Raw genomic sequence first — 23778 nt, forward strand, 5'->3', positions numbered from 1 at the left:
CCAGGCTCCGAGCTGTCAGCACACAGCCCGGCGCGGGGCTCGAACCCACGAACCGCGAGATCATGACCTGAGCCAAAGTCAGACGCTCAACCGACTGAGCCACCCAGGCGCCCCACATTTATTTATTTTTGAGAGACAGAGTATGAGTGGAGGAGAGGCAGAGAAGGAGACACAGAATCTGAAGCAGGCTCCAGGCCCTGAGCAAACTTTCAGCACGGACCCCGTGCAGGGAGGGCTCAAACTCACTAACTGAGATCATGACCTGAGCCGAAGTTGGAGGCTTAACTGACTGAGCCACCCAGGCACCCCTGTTTGTTTATTTTTAAGTAATCTCTACCCTCAACATAGGGCTTGAACTCATGATCCGAGATCAAGAGTCACATGCTCTTCCGACTGCATTTTCTTTTTGTGATTGCAACAGTTGCTGACGCCCAATGCCTCACGTGAGGACTTCACTGAAGACTATAAAGGCTGATACGTTTTGTATTTTTCTTTCCCTCTGTTTTTGGAGACTCCGTGAGTGGTCAGTACATGTTAGAAATGACTGTTTTGCCCTGTGGCTTCTGCTTCTGACAGCCGTCATCTGCAGGTCCTATATAGGGGACTGCCCTGGCCGTAAGGGAGAACTCTCAGCCTGTGTTTTCTTTCTTTTTTTTTTTTTAATTTTTAAATGTTTATTTATTTTTGAGAGAGAGAGAGACAGCGTGAGCAGGGGAGGGTCAGAGAGAGAGGGAGACACAGAATCCGAAGCAGGCTCCAGGCTCTAAGCTGTCAGAACAGAGCCCTACGCGGGGCTCAAACCCACGAACCGTGAGATCATGACCTGAGCCGAAGTCGGACGCTTAACTGACTTGAGCCCTCCGGGCGCCCCCCAGCCTGTGTTTTCGAGAGCTCAGAGTGTCCGGGAGTTAGCAGAGCGCACTTTTCTACCAGAGTCAGGGAGCTTGGCTGGAGGCCGGGCAGTGAAGACAGAGTAGATGAGATCAGACGGCTGATGGGACGGGTGGGGTCCCCGAGTGCAGGAGGAAGACATTGGAGGACTGTGAGCATGGAAGTGGCACGGTTTCGCACCGTTGTGATGGCATCGCCCTGGCGGCTACGTGGAGGACGGACTGTAGGGACAAGGGCCAGGGAGGGGCTCTGCCAGGGGACACCTGTCGAAGGTAGAGCCTGTGGCACTTTCTGATACATTGGGCCTGAGATTTGGAAGCCGATGGAAGAAGCAGGTCCGGGTGATGTTGCCTTGGTTTCCATGGGGAGAAATGCCTGGAGGCAGTGGCGACACGACGTCTAGGTCCCCTGACGGGCTGTTGTATCGCCCCCTCCCAGGCCTCCTTTTTGGTAGCTGTTTCGGTTCATCACTGCCAGTTCCCATTTCACAAGAAGCAAGGGTGTTAACGCTGCGGTCCTCAGTGCTCACAAGAAATCCGTGGTTTGGGGTCTTTGGCCATGAGAACCGTGTAATTAGAAATTAAAACTGAAGCTTGAGTGGTCATTTAACCTCACCCGAATTTTCACCCCAGATGAGAATTCTAACATTGCCTCGCAAAAGTCTTAGACCCTAAAATGTTACCCTGGTCAGATAATTACCTCTAAGACAGAAGTAACGAACCTAGTTAGGTAAGGAGATTGTAGTACGAAGAAAGAAAACTATAGGTCCGTCCCACTTGCTATAGGTAGACAAAACTAATTCCAGCTGCGTTGTATTTAAATGGAAGAAAATGGCATAATTTCCGGAAGAGAATAAACTTCCATTTGTTCTGTTTATTCATTTATTCATTCGGTCCTTCAACAAATGTGCAGTGAGCATTCCCTAAATGTTGCCAAGGACTATTTTACGCAGTAGGTACTTCAAAAACAACATAAACTGGGGTGTCTGGATGGCTCAGTAGGTGAAGCGTCTGACTTTGGCTCAGGTCATGATTTTGCTATTCGTGAGTTCGAGCCCCACGTCGGGCTCTGTGCTGACAGCTCAGAGCCTGGAGCTGCTTCAGATTCTGTGTCTCCCTCCCTGTCAGTCCCTTCCGCGCTCACACTCTGTGTCTCTCACAAAAGAGCAAATAAACGTTAAAAATTTTTTAAGAAGAAAAATGGGCAAAGTATATGAAGAGCTGCTCACACAAGGAGGTCTACAAATGGACGTGACAGATGAGAAATACCATCCAACGTCGTTAGACAAATTTCGACAACCAGATATGCTTGGGCTTTGGTCCGTGCAACTGCCAGAGCTTTAGAAGAGGTTTCCGAGAAAACTGGCAGAACGAAGTAACATAGTTCTGAGTACTTGTTCGCGTAATTCCGTGCTGTGAAAGTCCTCAAAACAAATGCAAAGAACCCAAACTGGAAAAGGAAACTCCAACCACCTCCTCCTGGAGGGACCCGAGGTCGGTGACACGTCTCCCTACCCCCTCGGGAGGGCACAGTTTTCACAAAATAGGAAAACGATTTCTGAAGGATTCCAGTGAAATCCTTAACTTGGTCCATTCTGGACTCTTGAAAGTCACAAGTGCAGTGGGACCGTGACGTGCAAGGAGACGGAAACGTCACGGGGGCCCGCTCGCATCGAGGGCCACCTGAGCTCAGTGCACTCTACGTGGAATTGCAGGTGAGACCGGTTGGTGCCGTGTCCACACCGGTCCCCGTTATTCACTCCGCACAGGTGTCTGAACTCTGACCTGCAGGGGCGCCTGGGTGTTTCAGTCGGTTAAGCGTCACGATCTCACGGTTTGTGGGTTCGAGCCCCGCGTCGGGCTCTGTGCTGACAGCCAGCTCAGAGCCTGGAGCCTGTTTCGGATTCTGTGTCTCCCTCTCTCTCTGACCCTCCCCTGCTCATGCTCGCTCTCTTCTCTCGGAAAAACAGCAACAACAACAACAACATTGAACCCTGACCTGCACATGTGATCCTGGGGAAAAGGAAAGGCGTCCGGATCAGCAGCGGGGAGGCCAAGGGGGCCGCCATAACTGTTAACATTAAAGGTCCTTCCACGTAGCAGGTGTATGTGCCTTGAGCCGCACGAGTAATGAAACCGAGTTGGCACTGAGGTTCTTTTCCTCTGCAGGCACTTGGGGCTGGCGCCCTCTGGGATCTCGGCTGGTCCCAGGCTGAGACAGGAGCTTCGATAAACACTGGTGGCCTGTGGTCTCCTGGGTGGAGTCGCTTCTACCGACTCACAGTTCACAGTCGGTGGTGGCCAGAGCCTGGGGGGTGGTTTTGGTGACTTCCTCTAGCCGGCAGAGTGCTCAGAGCCGAGGAGCCAGCCTGCAGCATCCGCGTGGGGCTCCTGGGCCCCATGGAGATGGCCCCCCCCCCCTCCCCCCGCCCCTCCCTTTCCTCTGCCCTTTTCACCCACCCCCCCCCCCCCCCGACCCGGGTGCTGCGGCACAGATGTCCACCTCTGTGTTTTCCACACTGGTATAGTTTCCTTTTCAAATGTGAATCTTTAATCCAGGCAGAATTGTTTTTCACTATATGTGCAATGAAACACGGATTCATAGATTTACTGAGCTCCCTCTAGGCTGCAGGCACCGTTGGGGCGTTTTAAAAAGATTTTTCTCTGCAATGAACCTCAGATATCTTATATCTAATAACACAAGACACCAGGTTTCCCAAATTCCTCTGTTTTGGGAAAGTGGAAGGATCTCTTGCTAGACTGAGCTCATTTTAAAAAAAGTTTTTTTTAACTTCTTTATTCATTTTTTGAGAGACGGGGGCGGGGGAGAGAGAGAGAGAGGGAGACACAGGATCTGAAGCAGGCTCCAGGCTCTGAGCTGTCAGCAGAGAGCCCTACATGGGGCTCAAACCCCACTGACTGCGAGATCATGACCTGAGCTGAAGTTGGATGCTCAACCGACTGGGCCACCCAGGTGCCCCTAGACTGAACTCATTTTTATAAAATGGTGCTGAGTCTTCTCTTCTCCTACACTTTGTATCCGAACACACACGCTCCCACAATCCCAACCCCAATTCTCCCCATTCCTTTCATTTTTGTGGAGCACGTCAGAGCCCGTGGGCCATCCTTACGCATCCTTACATGTGTTAATGTGTTCTGCACAGCTCCCTACTGGGGCTTCTAAGCTCTGTGAGCTACGTGTGATCTGCATAGCTGTGGTCAGTGCGCAACAGCCTCTGATGTCACGGCAGCACACGGTTAAGACCCAGGCTCCCAAGATAGGTGATCTGAGCAGCTCACGCTCCTCAGCGTCCCCATAGGGATGAAGACTGTGTACTCCACAGGGTTCATGTGGACCTTAAGTGGTTCAAATCAATCCATGCAAAGCACTAAGACATCTGTGTGAACTATTTTTACTATGTCAAGAAATCTGCCTTACTTGAGATGTTTCTGTTGCTCTGTTAGCAGTATCATCTCATCGTTAGCGAGCTCCTTGTGCCTCGGCACTCAGCGTGAGCACCGCGGAACCTCCCTCGGGGAAGGACGCCCAGGACTGGGAGAGTAATATTTTGCCATTTTTTTTTATTGTAGTAAAACATACATATAAATAATACGGGTTATTTTAACCATGTGTAAGTGTAAAGTTCAGTGGCATTAAACACATTCATGATGGTGAGTAACCATCAGCATTATCTGTACCCAACACTTGGGAATGATGGTGACTTTTTAAAAGCTTATTCTCCAGGCACCTTGTGGCTCAGTCAGTTGACTGTCTGACTCTTGGTTTCGGCTCAGGTCAGGATCCCTGGGCCGTGGGATCAAGCCCCGCTTTGGGCTCCGTGCTGAGCACCCTGCCAGATTGGAATTCTGTCTCTCTGTCTCCCTCTGCCGCTCACGTCTGCTCATGCATGTACATGTTCTCTCTCTCGCTCTCTCTAAAAAAAATTAATAAAGTAAAATAAAGGAAAATGAAATCTTATCCTCAGGTGTTCATGCTGTTGCAGGTTAGTTGTGAAGCTGTCACTTCTTATTATCCCAAACCTTCCTTCAGACTTGATTGCCTCCTTTGTGCTCCCACAGACTTGACTCTGTCACAGAACTTACTGGAGTTTCAAACAGCTGTTTCTTCCTGAGTTGGTTTTTGCCCATTGTTCCAAGCCATTGTGTTGATCTGGAGCCTGATACCTTGTGTGTTGGCGACCCTCCCGGGCTCACAGCACCTGCAAATGTGATTAGCTGGTCTTCATGGCCTCGGAATCTGCAACATAAGAAAGAATGAGAAAGTAGCCAGGACACTCAGCGGCACTTAGGTTGACAATTCATGAGGAAGGTCAAGTGCACGTCGTGTAGCATGGCACACTTATCTCTGCCCAACATCCCTCCTCAGGGTTCCTCCTTCCGAGGCCCGTCGCGCCACAGAGACACAGGACTTCTCTGTGTCTGTTGACAACCATGGAAGCTGACCCTGTGGGCCAGGCCGTCTCCAGGACAATGACAGGAAGTTATTCCATGCCTGGGACAAGTCCTAGCTGAATCTGGCAGCGAACACAAGGTCACAGGCCATCAGGCTGAAGGGTCACCAGCACCTCCAGGGCTGCTGGCACTGCGCCAGGACCAGGAGGAGCAGTGGAACGTGCTTCTGGAAATTCCTGACCCGCTGCCCTTGGGTCCCAGGGCTTTTTTGGAAAGGAAGTTGAAGGTGGAGAGAAAGAACATCATGCAGAATTCTGTTTCTTTGATGGTTTTCACCTTTTGCAACCCATAAACACTCCCCAAACTTGCCGAGCGTTTTTGTGGTGAAGCCACTGGGAGGAGAATGGGGGTCCGGGTCGTTACCAACTGCTCCCCTGCACCTCATGTTGTCGGACGACATCCAGGATCCCTCGGGGCCACACAGACGGTGGCCGCGATGGCCTCATTAGCTTTTCTGAACGCGAGCGGACGCGCACAGAGGCCCACGTCCGCGGCAACGAGAGAAAGCCAGCGGGGGGCCTGTCCGTGCAGCAACAGCGATGAGGAAGGGTGTGAGAGGAAATGGGAAGTCCGTGCACCAGCCGAGGGCCAGTCCTATTTCTCTTTTCTGTGTTGTCCTCCTGTCTTCTGGACTCTAGAGAAGAATGCGTGTAACGGGACAGAAATATTCCACTTTGGAAGACAGAGCGAAACCAGAGGAAATGCTGCTGACAGTTGCATGGGCTAAAACGGTCTTCGCTGAACGGGCTCGGACACGTGACCTGGAGGGCGCTGCCGTGTCACCGCGTTTCCCTCCAGGTGCCTCCCCCCGGGAGCTGCAGGAGCGGCAAGAGCAGCTCACCAGATCCCCAAGCAACCCCCACTGTCTGTCTGAGCTCTTCTTGAATTTCAACTAATTTTTGTTTAACTTAAGTTACAGAGTGTTCTTTATTTTTTAAAAAACTTTTTTAATGTTTTATTTATTTATTTCATTTTCTAAAAATGTTTTTTATTTATTTGTAGGAGAGAGAGAGAGAGAGACAGCGTGAGCAGGGGAGGGTCAGACAGAGAGGGAGTCACAGACTCTGAAACAGGCTCCAGGCTCTGAGCTGGCAGTCAGCACAGAGCCCGACGCGGGGATCGAACCCACGAACGGCGAGATCATGACCTGAGCGAAAGTCGGACACTTAACCGACTAAGCCACCCAGGCGCCCTATGTTTTATTTATTTCTGAGGGAGAGAGGTAGAGAGACAGATACAGCGTTCAGGGAAGGGGCAGAGAGAGAGGGAGACACAGAATATGAAGCAGGCTCCAGGCTCTGAGCTGTCAGCACAGAGCCCGACGCAGGGCTCGAACCCACGAACTGTGAGATCGTGACCTGAACCAAAGTTGGACGCCTAACCAACTGAGCCACCTAGGCGCCCCCAGAGTGTTCTTTAAAACATTTTTTAATGTTTATTTATTTTTGAGAGACAGAGAAAGAGAGACACAGTACAAGCAGGGGAGGGGCAGAGAGAGAGAGGGAGACACAGACCCCAGAGCAGGCTCCAGGCTCTGAGCTGTCAGCACAGAGCCCGACACAGGGCTTGAGCTCACCAACTGTGAGATTGTGACCTGAGTCGAAGTCGGGGGCTTCACCGCCTGAGCTTCCCAGCGCCCCAAGTTACAGAGTGTTCTGGAACAGTGAAAGGGGAGTCATGAAACTTGCATTAATGAACAAGACACTTCATGCCTCTGAGGGCCGGCTTCCTGTTCTGGAAAATTAGCTGCACTGAGCGCTTCCCACAATTATGGAATACAAGTTGATAACATTTGTAAGAGAGTGGAGTGCCAGGCAGAGTGCGCTGAGTCGTTCTACCGCGTCGCACAGTGACAGTGGCTGCCCGCTTGTAAGCCGGAGCCTGCCATTCGGCGTAGAGCCCTGCATGTCCGTCGGGGCCACGTGCTGTTGGTGGGCCAGGACTAGCAATGTCGCGTCTTCCGGCGGCTGCTGCCTCTGCTCTGGCCTCCCCCTCCATCACTCCGACCCTCCTGGCGGTTTCGAGTCTGTCCACGTGGCACATCCCGTTGACACACTAGGCCCCACAACACAAGGGCATGCGTCGTGGCTCTCTCTGTCCCCGGCATGCTCGCCATTCGGTGAATGTAAGTGTCAACACACGTGGAGTGAAGGTAAGCGACCCTCTGGACCTTGTGCGTGCCACCTCTGCCAGCTCTCTGTTGCCCTGACTTTTGTAAACTTAGAATCGTCATCAGATCCCCGGGAGCCTGGTGGCCTTCTTCCGCCCCCCTAGTGTCATTATCTTGCACAACTAGCAAAGGACATTGGGAGCATCCGAGAGCCGCTGCGGGCTTCCCCTGTTTGCACACACACGCACCTCTGTCACCTGTAGCTTCGCGTGACCGCTGCCGCTGACCAGGGCCCTTCCCGCTCACCCTCCGCGGCCACGGCATCAGTCCGCCCACCGCGCCCCAAGCCCGCACCAGGAACGCACTGCCGCTGCTTCAGGGACCAGCAATACCGGAGGATCCAAACCCAGCTCCCAGTGCAGCCACATGATGTCCGCTTCCTCCAGCCTCACTTGGGAAGCCCGGCTGTGAAGGCACGTTGCCGACCCATCCTGTGCGTATGTGGAGGAAATGATTTCATAGCTTTGGGATTTCACCGCTGCAGAGGGGGCAGGGGGCCAATTCCGCCGAAACAAAGGGACAGTAATCGCTCTGGCCAGAAAAGCAGTTTAAACCAGAGGTGTCTCTTTACAGCCTCTGAGACTTTCAGGATGTTTCTCAGTTCATTTCGGTGTCTTTCGACAATGGACACGATCCAGACGCGCCACTTCAATTTTATCGGAGTGAATTCTGGAGCCCAAGAAGTGGAACTGCTGTAATCTGGCCAGGTTTATCTCACTGTGCAAGTAAACTTGAGTGCACAAATCAAATGCCCAGACTTCTTTTTTTTTTTATGTTTTATTTATTTCTAGGAGAGAGACAGCATGAGTAGGGGAGGGTCAGAGAGAGAGGGAGTCACAGACTCTGAAACAGGCTCCAGGCTCCGAGCCGGCAGTCAGCACAGAGCCCGACGCGGGGCTCGAACCCACGAACCGCGAGATCATGACCTAAGCGAAAGTCGGACGCTTAACCGACTAAGCCACCCAGGCGCCCCAGATGCCCAGACTTCTGAGCTGTATCCTTTATAAACTTTAGCCTTATAATTTGTCTTAGTAGCTGATGAAAGCTCACATTAGGTTTGCTTAACTGATCACCCTCACACCCCAACTTAATCCCAGACCGCATGCTACAGTGTCTGGATAGAGCATTTACTACTGTGTTGGATTTAAAAGCGTGGTACCACGCTGTCTGGGGTCCAGCTTAGAGATGGCGTCTGCCTGGTTCACTGTCACATCTGCACCTCTTGCCACCGAAATGTGTCATGAGGAAATCCTGGTGATTAGCTTTGTTATGAACCCACAAAACTAGTCATGTTTTTCCTCAAGAGTACTATTTTTTTTTTCTCAAATAGTTTAAGGAGTAATATTTTTTAAGTCGATTTATTTATTTTGAGAGAGAACAAGCAAGTGGGGGAGGGTCAGAGAGAGAAGGAGACACAGAATCTGAAACAGGCTCCAGGCTCCGAGCCATCAGCACAGAGCCTGACGCGGGGCTCGAACCCACGGACCACGAGATCATGACCTGAGCCAAGTACATGCTCAACCGACTGAGCCCCGCAGGTGCCCCCATAACAACTGTTTCAGAGTCTTGTGTGCGAACTCTGTCACCTCTGTCATGTGTGCTCGCTTGTGTTTCTCCTCATCATGAGCCACATTTTCCTGCCCCTTTGCATCTGTAGTAATTGGGGAGGGAAGTATTTCCGTTGTAAATATAATATTGTTGAGTGCCTGGGTTTTGTCGTCTTCCTTAAGTGTTGAACTTTGTTTTGGCGACAGTTCAGTGACTGGAAGATCAGCTTGATGATTCGAAGGCTCCACTCTGGGGCTGGCTTGGCCTTTCCAGCTCTAAGCGGGGGCCTTTCCAGAGTCTCTCACTGGTCAGAACTCAGACATGTCCCAGCCCTGGGTGAGCTCCGGTAACGATTCGGTTTGTGGGTGCCCAGTTGTTTTTGGATTTGTTTCTCGATTCACCTCCACATGCCCTTGTTAGTACGGTTTCCTCTGGGGGGTTCTGGAACGCTTCCCTTACCTAGCTCCCGGCTCTCTGGTACTGTTCCCTGCAAACATTAGCCATCCACGATTCGCATCTCCATTTTCCCAGCTGTGGAAGACCGCTGTGCTCTGTTTAAGACCCCTCCCTGCACTGCCCTCTTGAAATGTGCCTGGAGGCCAAAAGCTGGAAAAGCCCTCAGAACCATTGGTGCACAGGGTGGGGGGGGATGCACTCCTCAGGGGTGCTCTGGTGACACACAGCCCCGTCATCATTTGTTTTTTTTTTTTTTTTTTTTTTTTAATTTTAAGATTTATTTGTGAGAGAGAGAGAGACAGCACAAGGAGGGGAGGGTCAGAGAGAGAGGGAGGCACAAAACCCGAAACAGGCTCCAGCCTCTGAGCTGGCTGTCAGCACAGAGCCCGACGCGGGGCTCGAACCCACGAACCGTGAGATCATGACCTGAGCCGAAGTCGGACGCTTAACCGACTGAGCAACCCAGGCACCCCAACCCCGTCGTTATTTGATAAGTTACTTTCAAATTGGTAATGTTTCTCTGTTCATTTGTCATGGCTTTACCACAGGCCAGGGCATACAGGCTCCGTTTACACATGTCGAGGTGTGCAGTCAGGTTAACTGCTCGAGGTCGCCCAGAAAGACAGAAGCAGAAGCAGAATTCAAATACGGGTCCTGACTTGCATTGTAGCCTCCCTCTTTTTCGTACTCCATTTCTCTGAGCCATAGTTGTAGCTAATTGTGTGCATAGTGATTTTGCTTTCTAGGTTTATTGACGCAGGACATGCTCGTCTTCACAATCTGTCCTGAAGTGTTTGCCTCGCCCCTTTCCACTTTGGCTTTCCGAGCCGCTTCCGAGAGCCGCACAGCAGAGGGGGTCCGAGGGGGCTACATGGCTTCAGGGCAGGGGCTCCTGCACTCGTATGTAAAGTGGGAAGTGACAGCAGCCCTCAGGTCGTCATGTGGTCTGTGAGGTCACCCATCCCCCAGCACCCTTCTACCTTTCACGCACAGTGTCTGGCATGCAGTAGGTGCTTAATAACTGTTTATTGAGTGGGGGCACCGGGGGGAGCTGGTTAGGCATGTGACTTTTGGTTTCGACTCAGGTCGTGATCTCGCAGTTCTGGAGTCCTAGCCCCACGTCGGGCTGTGTGCCGACAGCGCAGTACCTGGTTGGGATTGTGTGTCCTCTCTGTCCGCCCTGCCCCATGTGTGCTCTTTCTCGGTCTCTCAAAATAAACATTTGAAAAAAATAGCTGTTTATTGAATGAATCCATGAATATGCCCTCTCCAGAGGAATTAGTTTAAAATCCTTTTTATCATGGAAGAAAGCACAGAGCTCCCCACATAAACACATGTGTGGCTTGTGACTTATTATCAGCTGAGTCCTGTCATAAACTGAGCAACTGAGCAGCAGCCCGTTGCAAATCCGTTTGTCGCCTCCACGTGCCTCCACGTGCCTGGAAGAACTTGGCCCTCTCAGATGCCCAGTTTCCCACGGCTTGTGGCTGGTCACGCCCTGTTCCGCTTCCTGAGCCAGCGACTGCCGACGCTTTATACCAATCGCTGCTAACCCGCTGGCGTGGCCAAGTGGTGATATTCTAATTCTATCATTTATTTTCCTTTCTGGGTCAGAATACATTTATAAAAAGATGTTTCCCTTCATCTGCCCAGTGGTGTGGCTTGTCGAGGAAAACACATTTGATGGGTTTCAAGGAACCATAAATAGTAGATTTATGAAAACTCAGGTTGTTCCATCTCTGGCCAGAGGGAGCTTCTTTCGTTTGGCTCCCGGGTCCCCCTGCCATTACCCTAGCCAGACGTGATCACTTCCTTGTGGAACTGGTTTATTGTATCTTTTTTTAAAAAAAACTTTTTATTTTGAGGAAAAGAGAGAGAGAGGAAGAGAAGGGGAGACGGGGAGGGGCCGAGGGAAAGATTCCCAAGCAGACTCTGAGCTGTCAGCGCAGAGCCTAATGCGGGCCTGGAACCCACGAACCATGAGATCATGACCTCACCCGAAATCAAGACTGAGATGCTCAACAGCCTGAACCCCCAAGGCTTCTGTCTTTGTTCGTTTTTGAGAAATATCCACATGCGACATGGGGCCCGAACTCACGGTCCAGACTGAGTCAGCTGCAGGCGCAGCAAAGAGCTCCAAGAACACGCTTTTGTGTCGTCATTGCCATTAGTGATCTGCGAAGGGGGGTGGTGGTGGTGTTGAGTGATCTGCAGAGCCGGTGGCGGGGGGGGGGGGGGGGGGGGGGGGGGGGGGGGGGGGGGGGGGGGGGGGGCGGTGCTGAGTGATCTGCAAGGCCGGGGGCGCATCTGTGGGGCTGAGGCGTGAGGTCGTCGGTAGGGACAGCGCTCCCAGGGGCCTGGCTGCTGCCTTTACTAGGGCCAAGGAGGGGATGTAGGGTTTCAGAGGCCGGCTATTGGGGAGTTTGACGCATAAGCATGGGGAGGCCAAAACAAGGGGCCCCAATGGTCAGCTCTCAAACTCGGCTGAGAGGTGTACACCCAAGGCACCTCGGTGGGCTGGGGGGACCTGCTCGGCTGGGAGATGGGACCAGCTCGCTGGGCAGCGGCTGGCTGGCCGCTTGCTCTTGGAGTCGGCGTCTCTGCGGCAGACGCCTCAGCAGCCCGCGCTGCAGCCGAACACTCGCGAACAACTGTAGCGGAAACCCTTCCAGTAGCTGCTTTCTCGGCCCTTCTTCGGTCTCGGCTTCCCCACCACTTCCTCCTGGAAGCTTCCCCGGTCCCCGCCATCTGATGTGTCGTTTGTGTGTTCCCAGAGAAGTTCGGCTCTCCATGACCATAGGCTTCACCTTCCGGACTGCAGCCGTCTGTTTATCCATCTGCCTAGTTCCCGGGTCCCTTCCATTTTCCCAGTGCCCGCACGGTGTCAGTGTATTAGCCGGCCACCAGGAGATGGCTGTTGAACAAATGAGTGACATTCAGACACGACCATGTCATTCTCTTCTTGAGCTCACGCCGTTCCTGGCCAACCGTCCGCCGGTGCAGCCACTGCCGCGGCTCGAGTTCCCCTCATTTCGTATGTCCAGCCCTTCCCCACCCCGGCTCTCACCCTCTCTCCGTCTCCGTTATCGGGCAGGACGCACTGTGATTCTTGCTCTTACTCTCCCCCCCCTCCCAACTGCTCTTAAAGGATGAGAAATCTATTCCCATAAAACTAAGAGCTATTAAGTGGCAACTTGGTTCTGCACTCCATTTGACTTCCTCTTTTAGAATCAGTTTGGGCAAGTACAACGAAGTTCCTGTTCACGTTTCCCTACCAGAGTGGCCTTTGGAAAGTTCAGGGTGCTCCAGGCTCCCCGTGAAAGCTTTCCTTACTGGGCACACATGGCATTCCTTCATCCTCCAGACCCTGCCCTGGGCCTGCCCCGCCGCGGGGACCTCGGGGACCAGGCCTCACATCCCTGTCCGCTCGATTTCCCATCCCCCCCATGTTTCGAACCCCGCAGTGACGCTTGGGCTCCTTCTGTTCAGTGGCTTCACCCCGTCTGATGGCGTGTTCTGCAATTTTACGGAATCAGACATTTTCCCGTTCCTCCTAAATCCTCCCCGGGAACACACAGACGTGCTCTTAGGTCTCTGATCCTTAACGACGAACCCTAATCACACCGCCCTGTCCCTCTGCCGGGTGGCCAAACCTGTCCTCAGAGAGGCGGAGCCAGGGCAAGGTGCACCTCCCGGACACCGGTTCCCTGTTTGTCCCAACCCAGCGCGGGGCGCGTGCCCCATTGCCACAGCCTCACGGGGCCCTGTGAGGCCTAGCGGTAGGTCACTGGTGATGGCTGGCCTTTCCCCTTTCGGCGCTTGGTCAGGTTCTCTGCAGCCGCAGATCTCCTGTCCCCTGGGCAGTGAGCGAGCCGGGAACTCTCCTGGACGGTGGCCTGTCCTTCTCCGGTGGGCTCTTGGCCTCAGCCAGTAGCCTTATAAATGTGTCAGGCCCAAGAAGCTAGCGATAAAACATACTTCCTGTACCAGTGGCCACCATGCCTCCTGGCAGAAGCCCACGCTTCCTGCTGTCACACAGACCCCCGCTCAGAAGAGCAAACCACAGAGCCATAAATCTGCCCCTTGCATTTGCCGACTGTAGCCTTGAGCGTTCCCAGCGGGGAGCAACCTGCTCCCCTGGCCTGCGCCTTGATGTAAGAAGGTGGAGGGCTTGAGGAAGGGCCCCACTTCCTTCTCCGGCTCCAGGACGTGCTGGGCTGGAGTTTGCAGTTGGGGAGGACTGCTCAGAATGGCGGGGTCACAGTCAGTTGCAGATACATCTTTTCCTAGGCCTTGCACCCAAGGAGGCAACTCATTCCATGTCAGGGGGCAGTGGAGTGTGTGTGCGTGCGTGTGTGTTTGTGCGTGTGCGTGTGCGTGTGGCTGCGGAGCTGCAGGGGCAGGGTGGCTTCTCTGGAACATCACTCTCTTTTTTGGGTGTGGACCACGCTTCGCCTGATCATTTTACCTCAGTGCTTGGCTCTTTCCTTTCAGATGGCCTAGCACTTCTCAGCAGGGCGTCAGAGCTTGAGGCCACACGGTCCCTGCCCTGCACCTCCTCCCACCTTAATGACAAGCAAAACACACCTGTTTTTCTGATGCCCCCTAGGGCATCCCGATTCCCGGTTCAGGACTCCCTTGGTCCCGGAGACCCCCACTCAGAGTCAGACACCTGTGAGGAGCTGCTACAATCCCGCTCTCGACTGTTTTGCTCCACATTCATTACTGGTCCTTCCATCGTCACGTGAGTGCAAGCCCACCGCTGCAGCAGCTGGGCCCCCTACTGATTTCTCTGAACCTCAGTGTTCTCACACATAAAATGCACGCACAGGAAAAGCAAATGGCCTCTCCCATAGCATAGTTTGGGAGCCTCAGTGGGTTATGGTAAAGCAGTTGGGAGCTGCAGAAAGTCCTCAACTTCAGATGATGATAATCTTCTCTCCTCTCAAATGAGTATGAGTTTTCTTTTCTTGTTGACCAATTCTCTAGAAGTTCAATAACAACGTTAGCTAATACTGACAAGGGTGGGCTCACGTGACCTGCGTCTGGCTTTTGTGTCCGATTTTGGCTTTGGGATTCAGATAGATAGTGCTAAAAAGCTTTCTTCTCATTCATTACTAAGTTTTTTTGTAAGCGGGGGTATATGTGCATTGACACCACACACCTCAGCTGCATCGGTTGGGGTGATCGTATAGACCTGTCCCTCTGACCTGTGGGCACGACTGCCATCCCCACGCTCCCCAGCAGCGAGCCATCGGTAACATCGTCGAATGAACCAGACTTGGACACGGTGTGCCAGCCGTTTAATGCGAAGCCGGGTGCACGTTGCGTTTCACTGTTAGGGACGCAGAGTCGGAGAGGCCCGTGCCACGTGTCCAGTAACTTTTCGTCGATTTGCCCCCCTGCAGGCCTGGCGCAAGCGCTGGTTCGTCCTCCGGCGGGGCCGCATGAGCGGCAGCCCGGACGTCCTGGAGTACTACAGGACCAAGCACTCGAGCAAGCCCATCCGCGTGATCGACCTCAGCGAGTGCGCAGTGTGCCGGCACGTGGGCCCTGGCTTCGTCCGGAAGGAATTTCAGAATAATTTCGTGTTCATTGTCAAGACCACTTCGCGCACGTTCTATCTGGTCGCTAAGACCGAAGTGGAAATGCTGGCATGGGTGTACAGCATCAGTCAGGTCTGCAACTTCGGCCAGCTGGACGACGGTGCGGGTGAGAGCAGGGCCGGGGTTCCCGTGTGCCCGGGGGTGGCCTGGGGAGTGTCGCGCGCCCCGGAGCGCTTCTGCAGGGAAATGTGTCACGATGCCAAGCCCACCTCCTCAAGGGTGTTCAGATAGGCTCCTTGGTATCATAATTGTTCCACAAAGTACAGTTCTAGAAGCTGCTTCCTTTCACCTGGTTCTAGGTTTCAGGCCCAGCTGTGCACACATTGAGCACGACAAGTGACTTTGGTGGCTTTGAAGCCACTCTGTAGCTTTGCAGTGACAGTAGAGTGTGGGTGAGGATTTCCCGAGAGGCTCTGAGTTTCCTCGTGCTATTGCAGCTGCTGCTTTCCTAGAAATAATAAACACCACCATGTTTCCAACATTCTCTGTCGCTTGCTCTCTCGATCTCTCTCTCTCGCTCTCTCGCTCTCGCTCTCTCTCTTTCATACACATGCACACGCATGCAGTGCCCTTTCTATGTAATATGCTGGCCGTACTGCACCCAGGGTTACAATTCACTCACCGTCACAGAACTTGCTGTTGAGCTCCTGGCATCATTGCATCACGCCCTGATCCTCAACCTGTGCGACCTTGAATCTGACTTCTTTTTGCACGTTACTCTGGTAGACAACACCTCAGCCCTAGATTCCACAGTCGACCCCGTTACTGCGTGCTCCTCACCTGCCGCGGAAACACACCTCACGCCACTAGGTGGCGGTGGAGAGCCAGCCCAGCTCTCCAGGGCGGCACAGGCCGTGCGCTTCCCAGGGACAAAGTCCTGTTCCCTTCCAGAGCCTGGGAAGCTTAGTAAGCGCACCTAGCCACTCAGTCACATTACTGAGCCTCGAGAGCACTCAAACCAAAGGAAGCGAAGTGACGGCAGGCTTCCTTGCAAAGCTGCCGCGAATCCTTCCTGGCTTGCCTCCAACACCGAGCACACGAGCAGGGCCTCCGTGACCCACTCTGCCCGGCGTGCCACTCACTCTTCGCCACCCTCGTTGCCACCTTCAGCCCAGACTAGATCCGTATTCATGTGCCACGTTACGTATCTTTTCTGTTTCTTACATCATCCAGGAGTTATCCTAAAACATAGGTAGATAAGACATGTCCTAGTATCTAAGAGGAACAGGAACGAGTCAGGCACTAGGCAGAAAATTGAACGTTCTGGCATGAAGTTGGAGGAAACCGGAGACCACCCCCTATGACCTTTCTCATTCCCTGTGCCCCCACCTTAGTTTTGAGAAGGTTGTAACAGCAGAGTCCTCTTCGTCTGAGAACCACGCCCAAGGGGCTTTCTTGTGGCTTCTCACATAAACCGTTTGGTTCCGTACGCAGCAACCATAGGTAGTCAACACATCATGAGTGCTCTGGCCAGGAACCCTGTTAAATGCTTCTGTGTATGAGCTCATCTTATCCCCAGACCGATTTTGTGGCATAGGCACTATTAGCATCTCCACTTTGCAAAGAAGCAAACTTGCAGCAAGCAGGTAACTTAACCAAAGTCACAACAGCTAGACAGTAGAGCCTGGACTTGAACTCGGGCACTTCTGGGCCCCTCTGACTCAGGAATCTGGAACATCTGCCAACTTGGTTCAAAGGGGAAATAAAGGCAGGCTCCTCACGGGAAGTTTCTGAATGCCGCGCTCCTTGAGAAATGCTGCCTTTGCCTTTGCATCTCTTTCCTCTTCCTCACACATCGTTAACAGTATTCTTTCTTTGTGACTTATTTGTCTGTCTCCCATAATGGCCTGTAGACTGCAGCGAGGGCAGGGTCTTTGTCTTGGCAGACTTAGAACAGTTCTGCACACATAGTAGGTGCAATAGTAGGTATTCCACGTAGACGTAGACATGTACGTGTGTACTGCATGAATACATCCCTGCTCCCACACGTATGTGAGTACATGCATATGTATTATGCATCAATGTACGTGTATACGTATGTATTTGTTGAACGCATAAACAGTAATGTAGGGCTACGGCTGAGAGCCATAAAGGAGCTGTGAGTGGACTCTGTTACCACAGACTCTTAGGCCAAGAATGCTTGGCTTTTTTTACTCTTAATTGATTCAACACTTTGCTCTTGGAACATTGGCCTTCTTCCCCAGACATTGTTTATAGCTCAGGGAAACGGTCTCCTCCGTCAGTACAAACACCAGCTGTGATTTGCATCTTCGATTTGGCTTCTTCTTTGCTGTCGGAGGACTTGTGAGTGAGTGCTATGGCCGTTCTCAAATGTTAACCCAGGAAATGATTTCTCCAGCAGATTCCATGGAGAGCTTCCCGCACACGGCCTCCTCCCTGCAGCCAGCCCCCGCCACCAGCTCCCTGCCCGCCGCCTGCGCTGCCGGCTCCTCCCTGCCAAGAGATGCTCCGAGCGCTAACGCCATCACCCCTGAGGAAAGCGGGAGTGAGTCCGAGTTCCTCTCCCTTCCCGATTATCTGATTCTGTCCAACTGTGAGACCGGAAGACCACGTCACACCAGGTATGCACATTTGCGGAACGTCCGCCACCTTCTCTGGTGGGCTCTGTTGTGGACATGTGTTCCGCGTGCCTGACAGGACAGAGCAGCGCCTTCCAGTGGGTGTGTCTCCCCTCACCACTTCCTGCTGCAGCCAAGGTGGGGACATGGCACCATCGCCACTGTGAGGGATGAGTCCTGCGTGTCAGCACTGTGGCTTTCGTTTCTAACCTTGCATTTTCCTATGTATCTGACCCCAGGAGGATGGCAAACCCAACAAACCGTTTGTTCCTGCAACTGAGGCTTGGTTGTAGAGGCAATGTGAGAGGCACGGGAGAGACGCCAGTGTGCGTTTCATCTATGGATCGATGGCTTCCTGCTTTTTTTTTTTTTTTTAAGTTTATTTGTTTATTTTGAGACAGACGGGGCGCCTGGGTGGCTCAGTCGGTTAAGTGTCCGACTTTGGCCCAGGTCGTGATCTCATGGTTTGTGGGTTCGAGCCCGGCGTCGGGCTCTGTGGTGACAGCTCAGGGCCTGCAGCCTGTTTCAGATTCTGTGCCTCCCTCTCTCTCTGACCCTTCCCCATTCATGCTCTGTCTCTCTCTGTCTCTCAAAACATAAATAAATGTAAAAAAAAATTTAAAAGAGAGAGACAGCGCACAGGTGGGAGGGGCAGAGACAGAGGGAGACGCAGAATCCCAAGCAGGCTCTGCTGTATCAGCGCAGAACCCGACGCAGGGTTCAAACCCACAATCTGCAAGATTATGACCTGAGCCAAAATCAAGAATTGGAGGCTCAGCCCACTGAGCTACTCAGGTGCCCTGGCTTTCTTCTTCTGACTTCAACCATGGACTTGCTTCATTTCACTCAAATTTATATGCTTTTCTTCCCTCAGTTTACCCACCAGATGTGATAGCTGGTCAAACTCAGACCGCTCGTTGGAACAGACTTCACTTGATGACGTTTTTGTTGACTGCCTGCAGCCCGTGCCGCCCAGTAACGTGGTCCACCCCTCACACCACGGGAATGGGTCTCAGAAGGTACCTTCCACGAAGCCTCAGGCTGCCCTGATACGGAGTAGAGATATCAATGGGCCAGCCAAGGACCACTTTTCTTCACCATTGCTGGAAACTTCCTTAAATTCCACGATTCAGTTAGATAAAAACCAAGGTTCCTTGCCCTATGCGGTAAAAGAACCAGACATCGTGTCCAACATGCCACCTCCCCGTCCCCCTAAGCCAAGCCATCTCTCTGAACGGCGCCAAGAAGAACAGGTCCTGTGGAGCGAGCATGGCGGCATCAAGAAACCAGAGTGCAGTATGGCAGCGAGAAGAATCTCTCTGTCTGGTTTAGATAACATGAGAGCCTGGAAAGGTAAGTGGTGGACGCGAACAGCAGGACGCCTACCTCTTTTTCCTCCTTCTGCCCACACGAGGGCGCCGCTGAGTTCTCCCAGGAGGGCCAGGCCACTGGTGGGCGCGCACAGCCGGAAAGCTGGCAGTTCTCCTTCAAGTCCAGGGCCGGCAGACGCTTTGGTCCCTGTGGCTGCTAAAGGAAGTGGGAGCCCTTGTCCATTAGCCGTGCCCCTGTCCACGTGTCGGGCTTCCCCACTGGGACGAAGCTCCTGGTGGTTTTTTTTTGTTTTGTTTTTTGTTTTTAATTTTTTTAATATTTATTTTTGAGAGAGAGAGACAGCGTGAGCAGGGGAGGGTCAGAGAGAGAGGGAGACACAGACTCTGAAACGGGCTCCAGGCTCTGAGCTGGCAGTCAGCACAGAGCCCGACGCGGGGCTCGAACCCACGAAACCGTGAGATCATGACCTGAGCCGGAGTCGGACGCTTAACCGACTGAGCCCCCCGGGCGCCCCTCCTGGTATTTGTTTGGAGTCACTCAGGATCCCACTCGTACAGAAGGTGATATGTTTTGCCTCAGTTCAGCCAGATTCCATGCGTTGGCCCTGGCGTGCGTAGCGAGAACCGGAGGGTAGACCCCAGCTCTTTGGTTCTCCAGCAGCCCTGTCAGCCCCGTTTATCCCGCCACCCGACCCGTTCTTTCACATTTCACCAGCCAGGCGCTAGGGAGGTAGCCCGCACCGAGCTGTCAGCACCAAGGTGAAGCCGACCCAGCCCTATCAGCTTGCTCTGCCAGCATGCCTCCCGGAGCCCTCTTTTCCCTTTTCTGGAAAGTTGTTTTTGCTGATGGCGTTGCTTGCTGCCCGCCCTCCCCCTTCATCCCACACCGCTATTCCCACCAAATATAATCAAGATAATCACTCCCACACTGCTACCTATAAGGTCCTATCTTAAAGGAAGTTTGCAAGTGTAAGGAATGCAAACCCACTTCAAATTGTATAAATTTCTCATTCTGACTGAGCAGCTAAGTCTTTCTGGCAAAGACCTCCCCCGGTATCCCTAGTGATGTGACCTTTACACATTACAGCTCTGGGGCAACCTCGAGCCCACAAAGGATCCTAACGAGCTAGCGTGGGGATGGTGGGCGGAAAGGGAAAGCTGTGGAAAGTGAAGTGACCAGACCAGTTGGATGATAGGATATGAAAATGAATCAAAAGTCTCAAATCGAAGGAGCACCTGGCAGGCTCAGTCGGTAGAGCGTGGGACTCTTGATCTCACGGTTGTGAGTTCGAGCCCCACGTTGGGTGTAGAGATTACTTAAAAAGAAAATCTTTGGAAAAAGGGCAAATTGAAGAGCAAAAATATCGAACCAATTTAACATTTTAAGACATAAAACAATTAGGTTGTATTTTTTACATGAAGGCAAACAAAAGCTAAAACTCACTAATATAGAGGTTTTGACCATGAAATAAAGACCAAAACAACAGTGATGGATAGAAACAGAATGGATCCAATCAGAGGGAATACGTCAGATCAATTGTTCTACCTTCCCCATTGAGGAATTGTGGTTGTGCGTGGCAGCAGAGTGAGGTCAAGGTTCACTACCGTTCACGTGGATCCCTATCCAGTGACCGGGCACCATTGATTGGAAAGGCCCCTGGATTCCCCACACCTTCCAGCACCCCGTCTGCTGTAAGTGAAATGCTGTCTGTTGCGGGTGATGCATCTTTGTTCCCATTGGCCCTGGGGTCCACTCTGCACCAATGTCACACTCCCTTCGTTATTGACAATTCTGTCTGGAAGCCTTCCCACCTGCTCTTAAAGACTGCCGTGCCTGTTCTAGGCCAAGTTTAGAGTCTGCTGATCAGGGTGCAGACGTACATACATAAATACATTGGGGATTTGAGGAAGGTTGCATCGTATCTAAAGACCGATTTGTGAAGATTTGACATCCGTACAATGTTGCGCTTTTCTTTTCATGAAGAGGAGATACCCTTTCATTTATGAGTCTTAGTTGGTTTCTGTGTATAATTTCATTTATACATTTTAGCAAAGCCTTGGGTATTTCTTATTAATGTGTTCTCATGTATTTTTTTTAGTTTGAGATGGAGAGAGAGAGAATCCCAAGCAGGGCACTATCAGCATGGAGCCTGATTGGGACTTGAATTCATGAACTGCGAGATCATGACCTGAGCCTAAATCAAGAGTAGGAGGCTTAACCAGATGCTTAACTGACTGAGCCACCCAGGCAGCCCTAGCTTTTCTTTTTTCAAAAAAAATATTTTTATTTATTTCTTTATTTCTTTATTTATTTTAAGAGACAGAGAGAAAGAGCAAGCGTGTGTGCAAGCAGTGAAGGGGCAGGGTAGGGGGAGAGGATCCCAAGCAGGCTCTGCACTTTCAGCGCAGAGCCCAACATGGGGCTCGATCTCCCAAACCGTGAGATCATGACCTGAGCTGAAATCAAGGGTCAGACACTTAACCGAATAAGCCCCCAGGTGCCCCTATATCTAGCTTTTCTAAATTGTTTTAATGTTTTATTTATTTCTGAGAGAGAGAGAGAGAGACGGAGACAGCGTGAGCAGGGGAGGGTCAGAGAGAGAGGGAGACACAGACTCTGAAACAGGCTCCAGGCTCTGAGCTGTCAGCACAGAGACCAATGCGGGGCTCGAACTCACGAACCGCGAGATCATGACCTGAGCCGAAGTTGGACGCTTAACGGACTGAGCCACCCAGGTGCCCCATGTATCTAGTTTTTCTAAACTGTAGATTATGTTGCATTTTCCTTGTGTACAATCACATTACATACAAATACTAATAATAATTTCATTTCATCATTTTAAAATGTTTATTTTTGAGAGAGAGAGAGAGAGAGACAGAGAGGAAAGAGAGTGAGAGCGCGAGCAGGGGAGGTGCAGAGAGGGAGGGAGAGGATCCAAAGCAGGCTCTGCACTGTTAGCAGAGAACCTGGTGCGGGGCTGGAACTCACAAACCTTGAGATCATGACCTGAGCTGAAGTCAGTTGCTTAACCAACTGAGCCACTCCGGCGCCCCCATTTCATCCCTTTTTTTTTTTTTTTTTTTTTAGATTTTATGTTTATAAGTAATCTCTACACCCAACGTGGGGCTCAAACTTACAAGACCTAGATCAAGCGTCACATGCTCTAATGACTGAGAAGACAGGCGCTCCTTCATTTCGTCTTTTATAACACATATCTTTCATTTGCTTTTTTTCCTGTCACTGCTTTGGCTAGGAAGTCCGACACAGCGTTGAATAGGGGTCCTTGTCTTATTCCTGACCTCAGATGGGAAGCTTCCAGCGTTTCCCTGTTACAACGTAACGTTTCAGCGCTGTAATGCGGCTTGCAGAGTTTTGTACATACCATTCACGCCATTTATTAGATTAAAGACATTCTCTGATGACCTTACTTTGCTAAGTTTTTATTTTTTATTTATTTTTAGACCGCTCAGCCACACCACCTTTTTTAATTAATTTATTTATTTTTTAAATATTTTTTTAAATTTATTTCTAGTAGAGAGAGAGAGACAGCGTGAGGGAGAGTCAGCTGTGCTGACTGCCAGCTCGGAGCCTGGAGCCTGTTTCAGCCTGTGACTCCCTCTCTCTCTGACCCTCCCCTGCTCACGCTGTCTCTCTCTCTCTCCTAGAAATAAATAAAAAATATTAAAAAAAAAAAATGTTTATCTTTGAGAGACCGAGAGAGACCGTGTGAGTGGGTGAAGGGCAGAGAGAGGGAGACAGAATCAGAAACAGGCTCCAGGCTCTGCGCTGTCAGCACAGAGCCCAACACGGGGCTCGAAATCAAAAAGCCGTGAGATCATGACCTGAGCCGAAGTCGGACGTTTAACCGACTGAGCCGCCCAGGCGCCCCGCCAATAGTTGCTCTTAAGGACAGTATTGGGACAGCAGCAGTGTTGGAATAGGGAGTATATCGTAGCTGTAATTTTGGTAGGTGCTGTAAATTGGTTTAACTAATTGTGAAGGGCAATTTTGGCTACAGATATGCTGACTCATGTGAAAAATGACATGTACGTGGTTGGTGAGTGAAAATGATTTGCGAAAAATTGGAATTAACCTTAATGTCCGTTAATAGAGACAGGGTTAAATTCATTATTTTATATCCATTCAATGGATCGGTTCATTTTGGAAAAACGAGTCAGATAGTTCTCTGCCTGTGTTACATAATAATACTGTGAGAATTTGGGTTACCACGTGCCTGCATTGAGGGTCTCCTGCGGGGCATCCTTGGAGGCGGGCCTGCTAGCAGGAAGCGCTCTCCGTCGCTGTTCCTCTGGGGATGGTTTTATTTTGCCTTCGTTTCTGACATACGGTTGTTCTGGATGTAGAATTCTCATTGTTTCTTTTAGCATTCTGAAAGTGTAGTTCTGCCACCTTCTGGCCTTCCGTTTCCCGTGAGTAGTAGTTGGCTGTTAACCTCATGGCGATTGTCTTATACACAAAGAGCCGGTTTTCCCTCCCTGTGTCCACGGTGTCCTCCCTGCCCCTGATTTTCAGCACTTCGACTGGGATGTGTCTTGGTCTTGATGTGCTTGTGTTTAGCTCACTTGAATTTGGGGCACTTAGGTTGACTCCTTCCTGAGGTCAGCGTGCTGTGTTTCTGGCTGTTTCCCATGCCTGGCACTGGGGTCCCCGTCCCCAGTAGAACCCCTGCCGATCGGCCAGTGAGGGGCTTGGGAACACCTCAA

General features: G+C 51.7%; 1 protein-coding gene, 1 long non-coding RNA gene and 1 other non-coding gene across 4 annotated transcripts in view; 1 reads left to right on the forward strand and 2 right to left on the reverse strand.

Annotated features, from left to right (window-relative positions):
* Window positions 1–23778, forward strand: part of GAB3 (GRB2 associated binding protein 3) — a 58822-nt gene that overhangs the window by 13649 nt on the left and 21395 nt on the right. For both annotated transcript variants that reach the window (XM_039222694.1, XM_039222695.1), the window contains exons 2-4: window positions 14946–15249; window positions 17503–17725; window positions 18597–19075. In XM_039222694.1, the coding sequence (XP_039078625.1) occupies window positions 14946–15249; window positions 17503–17725; window positions 18597–19075 (1006 nt within the window). The remainder of the gene's footprint in view (window positions 1–14945; window positions 15250–17502; window positions 17726–18596; window positions 19076–23778) is intronic.
* TRNAQ-UUG lies at window positions 25–109 on the reverse strand. Its single transcript has one exon. It is a non-coding gene; the product is annotated as a tRNA-Gln (tRNA).
* Window positions 4741–7884, reverse strand: LOC120224458. The gene is made up of 3 exons (XR_005526570.1): window positions 7722–7884; window positions 4995–5148; window positions 4741–4825 (listed from the first exon to the last, which is right to left on the reverse strand). It is a non-coding gene; the product is annotated as an uncharacterized LOC120224458 (long non-coding RNA).

This window comes from Hyaena hyaena, unplaced genomic scaffold, assembly GCF_003009895.1.
Source record: "Hyaena hyaena isolate Hyena2069 unplaced genomic scaffold, ASM300989v1 scaffold_1178, whole genome shotgun sequence".
In the NCBI taxonomy this organism is placed as follows: Eukaryota; Metazoa; Chordata; class Mammalia; order Carnivora; family Hyaenidae; genus Hyaena; species Hyaena hyaena.